The following is a 17,194-nucleotide window of genomic DNA, read 5'->3' as shown; positions in this document are numbered from 1 at the left end:
CGTTCAGTGAGCCTCATGTTAAACGGGGGGGGGGGGGGGCTCCATAAGGTGTCGCAAGTGGTGTTGCAAGCAGTTGCACAGGCCTTCCCGAGCTCCTTCCTGACACACAAGCATGTAAACAGAGCGCAATTTTATTTGTGCCAACTCTTAACTGGATACAGAGGCCGAGTATCAACCTGGTCCCTGGTCCCTTAAATTAACCCAGGAGGTTTCCTCTCCACGCCCCAAACATTCGTTTATGTGATTGGTAATGCCAGTGTTTTCTGTTGGTTTTATTGCTGACACTCCGACATTCCAGTGATTCTGAAAACCTCCACACTGACACAAATATTCTCTGTCCTTGACAGTGTGACTATGTGAATGTTCCAACCACGGTGTTCACCCCACTTGAGTATGGAGCCTGTGGCTATTCAGAAGAAAAAGCCATACAGAAGTTTGGAGATGATAACATTGAGGTACTTCAAAAAGTCTGTATAGGATGTACTCCTGTGATTTGTTTCCTGCATTTTTATGGATCTGAACCTCAGATTTTGTGTTCAGACTTTTAGCTGTCGGCACCATCTGTGGATAGAGGTAGTTATCTCTGTTCTTAACCAAAATGGGAATGGTTCCCTCTATCATACTCCTGCTTTATAGTCCCACCAAAGAATCTTTCCTTATTACTCTAGTAATAGTAGTAGTAGTAGTAGTACTAGTATCGTATTGCTCTGTATGTGTATGCCCAGCTTCTGCAACATAGATAAGATACAGATAACAAAGATAGAGCATAGATATCAATGGGATCTCTGGTGAAGAGGAGATCCGCAGCTGGAATTTATTTGGCCTTATTCTGACTAGAACAAGATACAACCTAACGTGAAACATTCTGAAGTCTTTAAATGCCAGGATTGTGAATGTTCCTGCCTTTTATGGTGAGATCATCCTCGATCAATCAGAGTTAGAAATTAATAGCCACTTCCTGTAAAAAAAAAAATCTTTACCGGTGGCTGCAGTCTTGCTAGACGTTGTATCATCTTCCAGTTACTAGAAAGCTTTATGAATATTAATGTTTTTATTGCTTTTCTAGGTTTATCACAGTTATTTCTGGCCGCTGGAATGGACTGTCCCATCCCGAGATAATAATAAATGCTATGCAAAAATCATTTGCCACATTCCAGATAAGGTAATCTCATCGTACATCTATTATCAGGTTGTTTTGGGGGTTGTCCTCATCATGGAAAAGCAAGAAAGGGTTTTTAAATAATGTTTATACATGTACTAGACTAGATAAATAGCCTGGAGGTGTTGTCATAAGGTGTCACAAACCCTGGTCATTTTACCAGATGCATGCCTAATAGGCCACAGTTTGTTCAGAAGTCCCATATTGGCTGCAGATGGGGTCCTTTCTGGCCTCTGGGCAGAAGTCCCTGGTGCTGTCCCAAGCTCCTTTGCACTGCCAGGTTACTGGCAAAGCCTCACTACACCTTCAGCCTTCTCTCTTTGTTTGTGTACACATTTGCTTATTTCATTATTTAGGAGACATTTAATGGTGCCTCTCCAGAATCCTGCTTGAGGCATTTTACAAGTCAACATAATGCCATAAAACCTTTGCAAATTGTCAATATGAAGACAAGGCATTTTAAAAAACTGGATTAAAACATGTCTTAGACAGGTATTACATTAGAAAACACGATTGTTGCGTAGATATCCGAGGCCCAGCCTCCTAAGGAGTCAGCAATCATTAATTAATCTGAAGGAAATGATAAGTTTCAAGCTGCTTGAATCAGGTTGTTGCTCTTCTTCATTAGGAACGTGTTATTGGTTTCCATGTGCTCGGTCCAAATGCTGGAGAAATTACCCAAGGATTTGCAGCGGCCATAAAATGTGGAATGACGAAAGAACTGTTAGACAGCACAATAGGAATCCATCCGGTCTGTGCAGAGGTGGGTATGCAGAACAGCTTCACAGAAAGCTTTGGCGCTTGTATGTGTTCTCACAGAATTTTTTCTCAGGGATAGAACAGAAGTAATAATTTTCTTGGTTACTACTTTGCATCCTGTTCCTGTCACCTGCTGACAGTGGGTATTAGCTGCAGTGACTAAAAGGGGAGACTCCCTCACTGGCAGTCTTCAAGCAAAGGTTGGATACACACTTTTCTTGGATGCTTTAGGACAGGGGTAGTCAACCTGTGGTCCTCCAGATGTTCATGGACTACAATTCCCATGAGCCCCTGCCAGTGTTTGTTGGTAGAGGCTCATGGGAACTGTAGTCTATGAACATCTGGAGGACCACAGGTTGGCTACCCCTGCTTTCGGATGCTTTGAGCTGATCCTGCATTGAGCAGGGGGTTGGACTAGATGGCCTGTGTGGCCCTTTCCAACTCTATGATTCTGTGATTCTGGGACTTCTCCTTCAGAGGTAGTCAACCTCTGAATTCCAGAGCCAGGAGGCAACATCAGGGGAAAACTTTGGCCTCTGTGCACGTGACTCAATCTCCAGAGAAACTGGTTGGCCACTGTGTGAGACAGAATGCTGAACTAGGTGGACCACTCGTCTGATCCAGCAGGGCTCTTCTGTTCTTTATGACATTTTGGAAGGGTAGTCATATGTGTCTGTTGCAGCAGCTTCCCGTCATAAACTAAAAGTCCTTGATCCTGGTGTGGAATGGGAGCCAAGAAGTAAGAGAGCTTGAAAGCCCACCTGTAAACCAACTCCTGCGTTTGATGTTTGAATACAAATGGAGTAGGAATATCTACACTGTTGGGTGTTGCATGTGTGACAGAAGAAAAATCCCCAGATAATTGAATGAAAAGACTAATTTTGAGCTCAATAAAATCAGAGTCCAGTAGCACCTTTCAAACCAACAAAGATTTATTCAAGGCGTGAGCTTTCGAGTGCAAGCACTCTTCCTCAGACTATGAACAGAGCATCATAACAGTAGGAATATATAAGCAAAAGTTAATTTTGTTATATTAGTAAACTGTCACAGCATCCAAACACAGCCACATGCCTTATATATTCCTACTGTCATGATGGTCAGTTCATAGTCTGAGGAAGAGTGCTTGCACTCGAAAGCTCACGCCTTGAATAAATCTTTGTTGGTCTTAAAGGTGCTACTGGACTCTGATTTTATTGTGCTGTTTCAGACCAACACTGCTACTTATTTGAATCTAATTTTGAGTTGTAGGTCAAGGATGAAAGAAAAAAAAGTTTTGGTTTTTTTTTGAGGGGGGGGAACATATAAATCTTTACCTTTCCTGGTAATTTATTCTTTTATACAACAGAATTAACACAATGCCTGATTTGCTGGGATGCACTTTTTTTTGCGAAGATCGCTCAGTACAGCAGCTGGTACTGCAGCAAACAGTCTGAAGATTTAACGGGGACGAAAGATTCCTGAAAATAATTACAGTGATCTAATTGGCTTTCTTCTTAAAGATGGCGTTTGGAATTTTTTGTGTTTTAAGATGGTGCATGTGTTCGACAGCCCTAGTATACAGAGCAGTTTTGGGCTGCTGGACTCTCCAATCCTTGTTTTCGGCAACATCTTTGGGCTTATTTGCATGGCTGACATGTGCAGATGCTCTCTTCTCCTCTCAGTTTGTTTTCCCAGAGGGATGACTTTGATGCCAACTAATTGCAATCACTTTGAACCCTTTAGACTGAAGTGGGTTTGATTTCCTGTAATCCACCTACCTACATTTCTTTGTCTGCAAAACAAGCCTATCAGCTTTCCGATAAACCTTGACTAAAGGCAACTTATCAGGCTTCCTTTCATTTGCTTTATAAAAGAACATCCTGAACTACTCTCTCACTTGGGTAAAAAGCATCAGAAAAATGGTGCTAGCTTTAGGGCAGGTGTCAGACCTAGCTTCTGAGAAAGCCATCTGTAGCAGGCAATAAGCAAGTCTCCTCGTGGCTCAGATGACTGAGGAAGTCTAGCCTGGAAGATTTGAGGAGGACGTGGGAGTGGGACCTGACCCACTCTGGCCTGTTGATATAAAGAGACGTGCCTTGGCTGGTGTGGCAGGTATCCCTGCAGTTCCTTCCTGTGGCTACAGCTGCTCCTGGGCCACCAGCCAAATGCCTACCTGGCTCTTTCCCAGTCAGCCCTTTAAGACCCAGTGTGGGTTTCCCCTCCTCCAAGTTGCAGTATCCAGTATATGGATTTGTGTGTGTTCATTCATTCACTTATTGCCTCCATCCCAAGCATGTCCCAGGAGTATGTTTACAAAAGAATTTGGGTCATTGCATCATTTTCATAGTGCTTATGCATTGGAAACAATCCCTTTCCCTTCTCTCCCCCCCCCCCCCCCCATGACACCAATTTATGGTATGGAAGCATAGTGCGCATTCTCCATGGAATATTTCTCTTCATGTAAAAGTATTCACAGTTTGAGTCAGACACCAGCAGGTTCCAGTTCTGCAATGCCAGTGGAGTCCTGAGCTCTTTAACTTTCCTTCCTTTCCTTGTTCTCCCCTGACATGGATGAAAGAACCAAAGAACAACAACACTCTGATGGGACGGTATGGTCTGTCCCCTAATTTTGTCAAGCTGTTCTGGACAGCGAATGATTACAGTTGTGGCTTGATTCGTACTGCAGCCCCATAGTGAGTTTGAGTTCTGAAAAGGGTCTCCAGCTGTCTTCTGTAGTGGAGAGAGCTCCTGCCCATCAAGAGTAAGAGCAGCATCACACAGACTAATGCTCTGAGTTGGTGTAAGGTAGTTCCACGTGATCACTCCCTTTGCAGCTTTCTAGTAGATGTGCACAAACCATGAGAAGCCCCCATGTATAATCAATTCACAGGTTGCCTTTAATACACTAATAGCTCTGGCACAATCCCCATTCATTTCATTCAAGAATCTTATTGTCTGTAATAGATATCTGCTTTCCCCCAAGGCAAGTTATCTTTGACCCATGTGCCCCTAGCTGCTCATTAATGCTCAGCACTTTGCAGTGTATTGTCATTGAGATTTTTTTTATCCTCTTTCCGATGTCTTCATTTAGTGCCTAAGAGTAAGATGCACTTACGGTGGAAAGCCGTGTGACTTCCCCTTAATTATTTCTTTTCATCTGTAAGGTCAGATGCCTTGAGATAAAGAGAAGTAGGAGAAGAGACAGCAGTTACTGTATGATGAAATCAGATCTGTGTCTATAGCAGTATTACAACAGGAAGCGGCCGGGAGGGGGGGAGAATGGTGTCTTTCCTTGCTGGGAAACCTCATTAGACCCTGGGATTCCTAGAAAATATCCTGATGACCAGCTGCCACTGCTCAGGATCTCCTGAGAGACTTGCACTGATAAGGTCGTCTTCCAGCATAGTACTAGAATAATAACAAAACAACTTACAACTAACCTGGTAGCAACCGTGCACATGGGCAAGAGATTAAGAGAAATAGATAGTATTAAGTGAAGCCAAAAAAGTCTTTATAAAGAGGTTTATTCTAAATGAGGGTGTGGGGGGAGACAAGGAAAAGGCTGGCTGGATTCAGAAAAGGATGGAAAGGGGACAGAATGAATTACAGGAAGAAACACAACAGGACAGAAATGTTCAAATGAAAAGCAATAACAGTCAGACAAGGAAAAACCCTCCATGTCCAGATATTTGTGGCAAATAGGATTAGACCTAACCAACCTCCTTTCTAAGAATGGCAGGCTGATTTCTCCAGTCCCTCACAAATCTCCATCTCTAATATCAGAGGCTACTGTTACCAGTCAGAGCCATATAAAATATAGTCCTCCCTCCATCAAGCACCTGCTAATGGCTCTTGATGTCCAAGACAAATAGACTGGACTGACCTTTTCCCAAAGGGATTAAGCCCGCCAGGATGGTCTAATGTGGAATCAAATGGAACTGCACCTTCTAATGGAATCTCCAGAGGTCCAAGATTCCAGACGCTCGAGGTGGCTGACCCAGATGGCCCAGACTAGCCCAATCTCAGGGTCAGAGCAGTGTTGGCCCTGGTTAGCACTTGAATGGGAGGCTGCCAAGGAACTCTGGAGTTGCTAAGCAGAAGCAGGCAGTAGCAAACCATCTCTTGTGAGGAGGTGCCATAAATCGGGTATGCCTTGATAGCAGTTTCCTTAACCACCATCAATGGAAAGGACAAAAAGTAATTTTCTTTCCCCAAAAAAAACTATAAATTCAGTGATGAGTGACAATAGTAAGGAAGGCTGAGAGTTGTCTGCCTGTTCGGTATGTTAGCCAGTGTTCTGTAGCAATTTTAGTGTAGAGCTCTGCAGAAGAAATGGGTGTGAGTGTTTTACAAGGCACCCTCTTCCTTTAAAATGAAACTTGCTACCCATGCAGCAATTGGCCGGTCTGGTCTAGCAAGGCTTGGAACTCGAGTTCAAACCTTTATTTGAGAATCCCTAGGCTCGTCGGGATTGCGTGAATTCTGAATTCAGTTCCCAGTTTGCTGAATTCAGTTCCCAGTTTGCATGATCACATAATAAAGAGCTATTTCATAGGTTCTTGTATGCATCAATGATGCTGCCAGCCAGAGCAGGTGACGCTAAGCTCGATGAGACTGACCGGCAAAAGCACATATTCATGGATACACTCATAGTTGTGGAATCTGTTTTCCCCTTATTGCTTTAGAACAAAAAGCACTGGAGACTTTTACATTAAAAAAAAGAAAACTGGGAACTAAGTAGTTTTGTAGCACTGGAGCAGGGACTACGGGAGCCCTGAAGTGATGTGGTATGGGGGGGGGGCTGTCTTCTACTCTTTCCGGCCTGCATGAAGCAGAACTGACTCTGATTTTATTGTGCTACTTCAGACCAACACGGCTACCCATTTGTATCTGCTAAAGTAGTAGTAAAGGCAGGGGGCGGGAGCAAAAGGAGGGCTTCCGGGAGCGTGCCAGGGATCAGCTGACGTCACTTCCGGGTTCCTTGAAGTCTGAAAAATTATTTCAGGGGCTCTTCCACAGTCAAAAAGTTGGAAAAGGCTGCACTAGAGAGTAATGATGTAACAATTCTTAACTTTTTTTCAATTCCCCAAAAGCCCATGTACATGTGTGTGTACAGAGGTGGCATCCATAACGCATTACCCAAGTGCTTTTGTTCTCCTCCTTCCTAGGTATTTACCAGTTTGTCGGTGACGAAGCGCTCCGGTGGAAATATTCTCCAGTCTGGATGCTGAGGTTAAGCCCCCCCACTGTTGTTGCTGTTGCCAAAGACTGGCCTTCATCACCATAGCGGATCTTGTCAAGGGCAGGAGGATGCAGCTGGAAGAAAGCCCTCAATAAGTGACATGTGCTCTCCACCCCCACCCCCACCCCTTGCCGTGAGCAGGGCGAGCAAAGCACATTAAGAACCGTCAGATTACTCTTGGTGATAGAATGGCAACCAGCACAACAGTGGGGCCAGATCCTGTCAAGATGCTGCCTGGCATGGGCACCGTCAAGGTGCTTCCATGAAGTCACAGTCTAAACCCAGCATTTTCTGGTAGGCAGTGATGGAAAGACTGCCAGCGCAAGCCTGACACAAACTCTTTTTCCCTCCTGAAGGAAGTACTTCCTCGGACTCTTGTTTTTATCCTCCCTTTCTCAGTGTGTTACCGTGACATGAACAAAGTCAGTGGCAGCATCTCTGCATGCCCCCATCCATGGGGCCATATTCTGTGTCCGGACTTGTCCAGAATCAAGAACTGATTGTGTTTCAACGGATGGTTCACAGAAGTAAAATGTTTCCACTTTGTTTACCTGTTCCCTGTTTGCCCAGAGCAACACATCAGAATCAAATTCTAGGTCTTGTTGTCACTGATCATTTTTTTTAGAAACAGCATCTTACAATCAAGCTAGTGACACTTCCCCCTTGCATACTGCTACCTTATGTGGATTATTTATAACCATGTTTTGGGATACCCTGTCAATGTTTTCTTGAATACTGTTCCTGTTGTTTTTGAATGTTATCTGTATTTAATGAAAGCGAAGAATAAAACAATTTGAGTTCACTGAAAATTAGCATGAGCTCTTCAAACCTGCTGCCCCCTAGCACACACACACCCCCCGACCACCCTCTTGGATAGCACCCTTCTTTGCCCGTTGTTCGGTGGGAAGTTTGAGGAATTGTAAGTACTTTCACGTTCAAGATTATTGTGTGGTTACCATGGAAAACAGCCACCCACATCTTTTCATGTATTTGTCTGGGATAAGCTCACGTAACAAATGGTTCAGAAGTTCAGCGGTCGAGTCAGGATTGATTCCTGTATTCCTGCATAGAGAGAAAGTTTGCTGAGGTCTCTCAGCAAAATGGGCAGATTCCTTTAGGCCAGCAGCCTGCACCACTGCCAAGGAACAGCTGCAGAGGTTTTTAGGAGTGGCTCCTTTCAAATTACCATGTGCTGCTGGAGAAGAGGAAAAATTGCTGTCACCCATATTGAAAGTAGTGCTTCTGGCTGAGCTCAGTGATCGATGTAATTTGTGAATCAGCTCCTGGCTCAAGAGAAGCACATGGCGAAGTTCCAGAACCAAAAGCCCTGCCTTGCCTTTGATTAAGAGCAAGAGAAAACAGTAAAAGACAATGTGCAGGCTCTGAATTCTCCCAGACTGATGACTTCAGTGGGCAATGGGTGTGGTTGGCGGGGAGGAAAGAGCAAAAATGGAAACCATTTGGTCATAGATATAACAACCAGCTTCTGGCCTGATGACTAGAGAGCTCAACAGCTTGCACATCATGTTGGGTTCTTTGGCCTTAATAAATGGTAACTACATGGAATTGGATTTTGCTTTGCTTTATAAAACATTAACACTGCGCCCTCTTCCCAAGAATTAGCACATGTAAAGAGTTCTTTGGATTGTGGGCAAGGTTTGTCCTGTTAAGAAGAGGATTTGTTCCTGGGTGACCTTGGGCTAGTCCCTCTCCTTCTGAATTACCTGTTGTGGATCCCACTGATGTTTTCATCACTTCTTCCTCCTGCAACACCCCTTCACTCACCATTCTAAAAGCCCCCTTTCACCCAAGAGTAGAAAAGGTGGGGAGAGATCTTGACCCCACTCTGCAGTTGGAAATTCTTTTGGGGCTGAAAAATCCTCTTCAAGACCCAAGTCACTGAAATTTATCCCAAGCACTTCTGTCGCTTTCCGTTGCAACTTACATCTGTTTCTCTCTTCTTCAAGAAGTAGGATTTTACATGTGCCTTCAATAGTCGACAGCTTGTCAGTAGCAGCCATGGAGCCAGGATGTGTGCATCGCTGTCTAGCACTTAGTTACTGTAGCTACTGGACACCTTTGTTCTGCCAAGAATGTGACCTCCTTTCTCAGTAATTTGTCAATTTTACTGAGTCACATGATTTTGCTAGAAGCAAATTAATACAGCTATGAAATAGATCTGTATGTATGTCAATGTGACATCTCCTGAATTTTCTTTGGAGGATAAAGGTGCCATCATAGCTGACCCCATGGGGGCTGAAACTCTGGCAGAAACTGAGGTTCCCAGGGCCTCAAATTCCCAAGGGCCATCAGGACTAACCTGTGATGGGGCCAGAGACTGGGACTATTCAGGAATTTGATGAAGAGATTATTGAGTACCCCCTGGTCACCCCCTGAGTTCCAGGGGCGGAGGAGAAAGACCAGGCAGAAGTTCATCTCGGTGGAGTGAATGGCTGGTCAGTCAGGGCCTCTCACAATCCTGAAGGGCATCAGAAGACCAGTCTTCACTCTGAGTCTTTGCAGGGTGCCGGGGCGGGGTTTTGCTGTAAGTGCCTACAGACTGCAGCCTCCTGCTACAGCTGCAGGCACTAACTTCCATAAACACCCTGGTTCTGCTCTACCCATACAGGTTATGGCTCTTGTATCAGGAAAAATGTTTTTGCAGCTGGCCTGGATAGACACTGCTGGTTCCTATAGAGTTGTCACCATTCCCCTCTGCTGACCTGCGAAGTAGTAGTACTGGTGGGGTATGAGGGGGCAATGCTGGAAACTCTTCAGCTATTTTGGGAGAACTCCCCCTCCCCCAGTTCTTTACCATGGCTTTGCACAGCAGAGATTATCTGCAAGATCTTCTCTGTCAGCTTTCCCTGTGCCCTAATTGCAGCCTCCATATTTGCACATTAAACTGCTGGCTTGCCTGGAAATAGCCTCATGTCAGCTTATAGTCTTTGAAAAGTTGTTTCATTTCTAAGATGTGTTATTTCTGGAAAACAAAGGTTAAGCACCAATATTAAGAATGAGGGCAATGGTTCTTAACCTTTAATACATGACCAGTACAGCACAATTATTGAATGTTTACTAAGCCACAAGGCTGGTGTTTTTTTTTTTTTAAAAAAAGATCATCCATGTATGTAGAAAGACAGTGTTGTGCAGTGGTTGGAGCATGACCTGGCCTTGGTAGACCCTGGTTCAAATCCCCCCTTGCTATGGAATCTATCAAGGTAAACTTGGGCCTGTCCCTCTCTCCCAGCTAACCTACCTTGCAGGGGGTTCATGTGAGGATGAAATGGAAGAAGGGAATAAACAAATTGTGCCCCCCTGAGATCCATACAGGCAGGGCAAGATGGAACTCAGTTAAGGAATACGTTTCAGCAAGTTGGGTCTTGCAGAGGATTTCTCTGGACCAAAAGGATTTCCAACTGCAGAGTTTGGTTAAGTCCCCCGGCCCCTCCCAGCTCCTCTTCATTGAAAAGGGACCCTTGGAATGGGGTGTGTGTGAAGGTATGCTGCAGGAGGGGAAAGTAATAAAAACTGCCCCCCACTTGTGTCAGTGAAAACCTGTGGGGTCCACAGCAGGGAATTCAGAGTGGTGGCATTGGTTCTCCCTCACCAGTTTTATCTTGGCCAAGGTCCAACCAAGTGGGTTAAGCGGGAGGAGAGGGACTGGCCCAAGGTCACCCAGGAAGGTTGACAGCAGATTAAGGATTTGTATCCATGTCCCCTAGAGCCTGGTTCCCCTTACAAGACTATATTGCCTGCCAGAATAAAGACTTGGATAACAAACCAATGAAGTGCAAAATGCATTTATATTCATTCCTGCTTCTGATTTTATTGGATTTTTGCACGGGAGGGGGAGGCAGGGAAGACATTTCTTCAATGAATGCACCAAAAGATATTTCATGTCACACTTATGGAGGATCAGCAATTTTGGCAAGCGCTGTGTGTTAATTAGGACTCTTTTGTTGTTCTCTGCTGAGATTCGCATTTTGCAAGATTAATTCTTTCAACTTGTCATTAGCTATGCTGAAGATGACCTCTCTGGTTGCCTATACGTGAAATGTAACTTGCTGGCAGTGATGCCTGGCCTACCCATTCCATTTGATCAAAACCCTCTGCAATTTGTCTCTCTGCCCTCTAAAGTCTGTGAGGAGAGCTAGGTGAGAGAGTCTTCTTATATTACAGAGAACAATCCCACAGTCTCTTGCTCCTTTGAAGTGGGGACATAACCTCCTCTCTCTCATTGTGGAAGATCCGTTTCTCATCCACTTGGCTGGCAGAATAATTTTCGTAAAGGGTAAGTCCATTTTGTACTGGGGTGAGGGGAGGGCCAAGAGTGCTTAGGATATTGCAGGTGCTATAGTGAATAAGCAAACACATTTCTCTTTTCCTTTCCTGAATTGGACTTCATTCTCCTCCTATGTTTCTCCTGCCCTGTATTCTACAACAGATGGAAATCTTTGCTGCTTGATTGTCTTCCAGTTCTAATTGGATTTGTTTTTAGTGAAACAATTGTTATAAGTAGTGGTGCCATTATAAAGAAGGACCTGGCCACCTGCTGCACTTCAGGCAGAAAGGATATGCAGAGCAGGGTGTCAAGATAGACTTTAATATGTGGGCAGATTCATAAGGAAGAAAATAATTCTTAAAATAATATGTACCCTGACCCCTTAGTGCGTCCGGAAAACAACTGTGAGCAATGAGGTTGTAAAATTGGCTCGGTCTATCCCAAGCAGCCTGTCCTAGCCAGAATTCTGGAAACTACATTCTGAACCAGTTGAGCTGGAGTACCTGCGACTTGAGATGTCCCCAGTTCAAATCTCACTACTGCCATGAACCCACTAGGTGACCTTAACCAAACCGCTTTTCCTCAGTCCCCTGTCCAAAATAGCTACACTGGCCCTACCTTATAGGGCTTATTTGAAGGACTGCAAAAAGAAAATGATCGTGAAGAGTCATATATATGCAGAATGTTATTGAATAACAGTAGTACTGCAATTCCTCGACATTTTTCCAAAGGCAGTGCCTTGTACTCTGTCACTAAAGTACAAATTCTGTAAGCCTTTTTCTTTAGGAGAGGCTGTAGCAGGTGAATCAGCCTAAAATGGTAACATACAATGTTGGTCACTCTTAATTATTGAGAAGGAGATTCAAAGGGCACGCAGAGACATGCTGTCTTGTGTTCAGCCCTGTACCTCAAAGACCTATCCGTGTATCAGCCCTTGCTCAACATGTTCTCTGGAATATGCTCATCTTCATCCAGTCAGTGACTGTCAAATTCCCCATCCTGCAGGTTTTGAATATATTTTAATGGCTTGTTTGTTTGTGTTTTTTGTAGTCTGCCTCAGGCGGCTTCTTGAAGAGGCAGCATATTTTTTTTCTAAATAAACAATTTGGGGCTTGTTTCAGAAGCTCCATTGCCTCTGTAAAAATTGACGGAAAGGAGAGAGCGCGATTTTAAAAATCAGCTTTGCTTTAATTTTGTTTGATTTGCCTTGAGCTCTAGAGGGGCTTTGGGAGCCAACATAAATAACAATGAAGGAATCATATGCGTGATTGACCGAGCATAAATTTTAAGAGGGGGTGCAGAACTGTTTAGTGTTTATATTTTCAACTAGTATACTATGAACAACCTTCAGGAAGGGGGGAAAAACACCCTATTAGTATGCAAAGTGGAAGAAAGATATTGTTATTATTCAGAATGCAAAAGAGCTGTTTCTAGGCTGACGACTTTTGACAGCTGCATATCAAGAACTCGTGTTCTAATGTGCTAATTATTCCAAAGTTCCGATCAGGCTGCCCTTGGTGCTCTCCTTTTGACGGTAAGAATCCTGTACGTGTGGCACGCTGTCATTCTGTGCTTAATTACTCTGTGGTTAAGTTCTAGAATCGTGCATTTTTCACTAAAAAAAGAGAGACGCTTTACAAATGCAGATCATTGCACCCTATATTGCTTGTGTTAGTATATTAGCTACAAAATTCTTTTAAAGGCATCAGTGAAAGGTTAGGAACAAAACAGGCAATTCATCTCGAAATGTTGAACGCTTGCCCTGCAGAGCTGTAAGGACAGGCTATAGCAGCCAAGCTTATGAATCAAGGACACCAGCCAAGTACACTGTGATCCAACCCACCTTTCATAAATCTTTCACTCCTGGGTTTAAAAAGACAGGGGTTAAAATTAATCAGTCATTATAAAGGGCACGCGGGACATACCTGGAGGTAGACGCTGTTCTTGGCTTGCTGCCAGTTTACCTATGTATATTTGGCACACTTTCCACAAACCTTCACACCCCGGGCACTTCTGACAGTCTTTCCTTTTAGGGTGACACCATTAGCAAGAATGGAGGAGTCTACCCAATGGGACTGCTTTTAGAAGCATATTTGATGATCACAGATAAAGGTAAAGGTAAAGGTATCCCCTGTGCAAGCACCGGGTCATGTCTGACCCTTGGGGTGACGCCCTCTAGCGTTTTCATGGCAGACTCAATACGGGGTGGTTTGCCAGTGCCTTCCCCAGTCATCACCGTTTACCCCCCAGCAGAGCAAGCTGGGTACTCATTTGACCGACCTCGGAAGGATGGAAGGCTGAGTCAACCTTGAGCCGAGTGCTGGGATCAAACTCCCAACCTCATGGACAGACAGCTTCAGACAGCATGTCACTGCCTTACCACTCTGTGCCACAAGAGGCTCTTGATCACAGACATGATACCCCAAAATGGTGGGAAATCGAATCACAGCTCTGATTTGCAGGCCCCAAACAAAGTATGATGATTTTAATATGAGCCAGCAGGACCCAAATGTGAAAGCTTTCCCTATATTCTAAAGCAGCTTGATACTAAGAAGATACTCCATTTACAGGGCAATTTTAAACAGCACTAGATTTCAAGGGATTTACGAAGGCTGTACCTCTGTTCAGGTTTCTACTGATATGCCCAGGTGTAATCTACATGTCTGCTGTGCCCTGTCCTCCCAAGACCTGTTTTGACCTTTTTAACATCCAAGGAATGGAAACTTTCTTCATAGAATCATTATCATCTTTGGCAGTCTCAGAAATGCCAGGAGGAGTACCAATGCCTGGCAGTAATGCACCACATATGTTCTGGGGCTGTGCCATTGGGAGTTAGCTCCAAATATTCATTTTGGAGCTTTGTAATTCGGAATGAACACGATATTGCCTTATACAGTGGGTCCATAAATGTCAGTGCTGTCTGCTCAGGCTGTAGTAGCCCTCCAGGGTCTCAGGCAGAAGTCTTTCCCATCACCTGGTACCTGGTCCTTTTAACCTTCTGCATGCTAAGCAAATGCTCTACCGGTAAGTCATAGCCCCAATCCTCTTTATATATTAACCTCTAGAGATGCACTGTATGAAATACGAGAACATCATACGAAGAGCCTGCCAGATAAGAGCAGTGGTCCATCTAGCCCAGCATCCTTTTTACACAGCAGACAACCTAGGGGGTGAAATAAAGAGGGCATAAAGGCCTTGACCCTCCCCTGCTGCTTCCTCCCCAACACTGGCATTCAGAGGTCTACAGCCTCCGTTTGGGTCAGAAATAACAGAGGTCACAAAGGTGGGTCAATGCAAACAAGAAAAAGAAGAAAACTCTGTGGGAGATACAGTGGTATTTACCTAAATATTGGTTTTATCAGTGCTCGCCACGGCACTGATAAAACTGTTCTGATCGAGCAGTGATATCAGGGCTCTCTCAGCCTCACCCACCTCACAGGGTGTCTGTTGTGGAGAGAGGAGAGAGAAGGCAACTGTAAGACTCCTTCGGGTAGAGAAAAGTGGCTAAATACTGTGGGTCCCTGGTAACTCCTCCTTTCTGGAACAGCTCATCTTCAGGCTAAAGAGATCAGTTCCTTTGGAGAAAATGACTACTTTGAAGGGTGGACTCTGGCATTATCCTCCACTTTGGTCCCTTCCCACCCTCTCACAGCTCTACCCACAAAGTCTCCAGGTATTTCCCAATCCAGAACTGGCAACCCAATATGGAGGCTCCCTTTAGCACTGCATCCACAGGTACTAAACTCCACATTTTACAAACTGAATGAACTATATTCTTCTGTTTGTCCTGATACTATTTGCTAGAATTTTCACTGCATTCTACTGAGTTCTACTATTTTGGAAGAGGGAGAAAAGTTCCTCCTCTCGACTTTCTCTGCCTCATGGACGATTTTAGAAACCTACCATGTCTCCCCTCAGCTATCCTTTTTCTAGTCTGATAAGGCCCAGATCCTCCAGTCCCTTCATCCTCTTTGTATTTTTCCCACCTCTGCAATATCCTTTTTGAGACACGGCATTCCAAAGGACGCAGCACCATAGCTTTATAGAAGGGCTGTTTCTTTCTGAAATATTTCCTAGCTCTTTTTGATGTACAGAGCAACACAACATCATCCCCAGCAGTTCCCTCCCTGCCCTGTCAATAGAATCCCTATTCAGGGATAAGAGTTCCCCACATATTTTCCCCATTGCATCAGGTTTCTGAAAAGCCTGCTATTTCTACGTTGTCATTTGGCCTACTGGCATTTGCTCCTTGTTTCTCCTCTCTGCTTCTCTTGGCCCTATAATTGCCAGTGGTGGCTGGGGATTGTCTGCTATTACATCTCCAGGCAACGGAAATCAGTTCATCTGAAGAAAATGGCTGCTCTGGAAGATAGACCCTATGGCATTATACCCCATTGAAGTCTCTTTCCTCCCTAACCCCTCCCCTTTCCCAAGCGCCTTCCTCAGAATCTCCATGTATTTCCCAACCTGGACCTGGAACCCTACCTGGCCCTCAGGTTTCCTCATGCGGCCCTCCTCCAACGCCCTCATTCTCTAGCCCTTTCCCACTATTTCCCCAGTAGTTTTGGATAAGTTGTTCCCAGCTGAATGCTTTCCACCTCCCATCTGCTTTCCCCAGCAGTCAGTTCAAATACGCATAAGAACACAGGTGCATGAAGCTGCCTTAAAATGGATCAGATTCACCACAAATAGCTCTCCAGTGTCTCAAGCAGAGGGTTTCCCCACGCACCTGCATCCTGAGATGCTTGAGACTTTTGCATTGAAACCAAGTGCTTATCACTGGTTCTTCCTGTCCTGGTGTGCCCCTCTTGTAGGAACCAGTTGATGGGAAAGAAGGAAGCGTATCAGTTCTAGCTTTGCTTCCACTTAATGGAATGTTTCATCCAATTAAAAATGCCTTGGAAACACATTTTCAGATGAAAGGCTCTGGGATGAAAACAGCATTGTTAATTAGGAAGAGGGTGTCTGATTTTTTTTTGCTTTCCAACCAAATATAATTGGAACTGTGTATTTTGCTCCAAAAGACACAACACAGATACGTCTCTTTTATTATCTCCTCAGGCTTTTTTTTTTTTTTTTACTAATCTGGAGTTGGTTGCTTTATGAATAGAGATGGGGACCAGGGAAAAGAATGTATTCGTTTTTGTGTGTGAGAGCGCACATGCACTGATTGGCAGCGTTTATGTACATAATGTATACAGACATGCAATTCCCCATATCCCTGTACTGTGTAATAGTTTAGAGGACATTTATTTAGAAGACTCTCCTGTGGACGAATAAACAGAAGCAAGGAAAATATGTATTTATTTGATTGTTTTGCCTGCCATGTAGCATTCTGCTGTGTAATGCCTGTGGCTTGTTTGTAATGGGTTTACAATGCCCGTTGACTGTTCCACATTTACATACGCCTGTACAAAGAAAGGCACATAAGGAAGCTGGGGATGAGAACATTGGCCGTGCCTCTGTCTATTTTTAATCATTATTAAAGGGATGTTCCTTTGTGTTCCTTAATAAATTGCTTAATAATAGAACAGTAAGCAGTATGTTTCATATAGTAGTGGTGATTCAGTCAAGAGATTAAGGTTGCCAACTTTCAGGGGGTCCCTGCAGTTTTCCCAAAATCACATCTCTTCTCAGTTTCCCTAGGAGAAATGGTAGTTTTGGAAGATGAATTTTTATGATATACCAAAGAGTTTATATCTTTATTACATTCTCTCCTTTCCGCAGACTTCACCCTCCGCAAGTCCCATCCCCAAATCTCCAGGGATTC

At 44.2% G+C, this 17,194-nt stretch overlaps 1 protein-coding gene across 2 annotated transcripts in view; it reads left to right on the top strand.

Annotated features, from left to right (window-relative positions):
• Nucleotides 1–7,948, top strand: part of TXNRD1 (thioredoxin reductase 1) — a 58,448-nt gene extending 50,500 nt beyond the window's left edge. For both annotated transcript variants that reach the window (XM_077339729.1, XM_077339730.1), the window contains exons 15-18: nt 348–455; nt 1,067–1,162; nt 1,788–1,922; nt 7,066–7,948. In XM_077339729.1, the coding sequence (XP_077195844.1) occupies nt 348–455; nt 1,067–1,162; nt 1,788–1,922; nt 7,066–7,128 (402 nt within the window). In that variant the 3' untranslated portion in view covers nt 7,129–7,948. The remainder of the gene's footprint in view (nt 1–347; nt 456–1,066; nt 1,163–1,787; nt 1,923–7,065) is intronic.
• Nucleotides 7,949–17,194: the final 9,246 nt, after the last annotated feature.

This window comes from Paroedura picta, chromosome 5, assembly GCF_049243985.1.
Source record: "Paroedura picta isolate Pp20150507F chromosome 5, Ppicta_v3.0, whole genome shotgun sequence".
Lineage (NCBI taxonomy): Eukaryota > Metazoa > Chordata > Lepidosauria > Squamata > Gekkonidae > Paroedura > Paroedura picta.
This window is presented reverse-complemented; position numbering and strand designations above follow the sequence as displayed.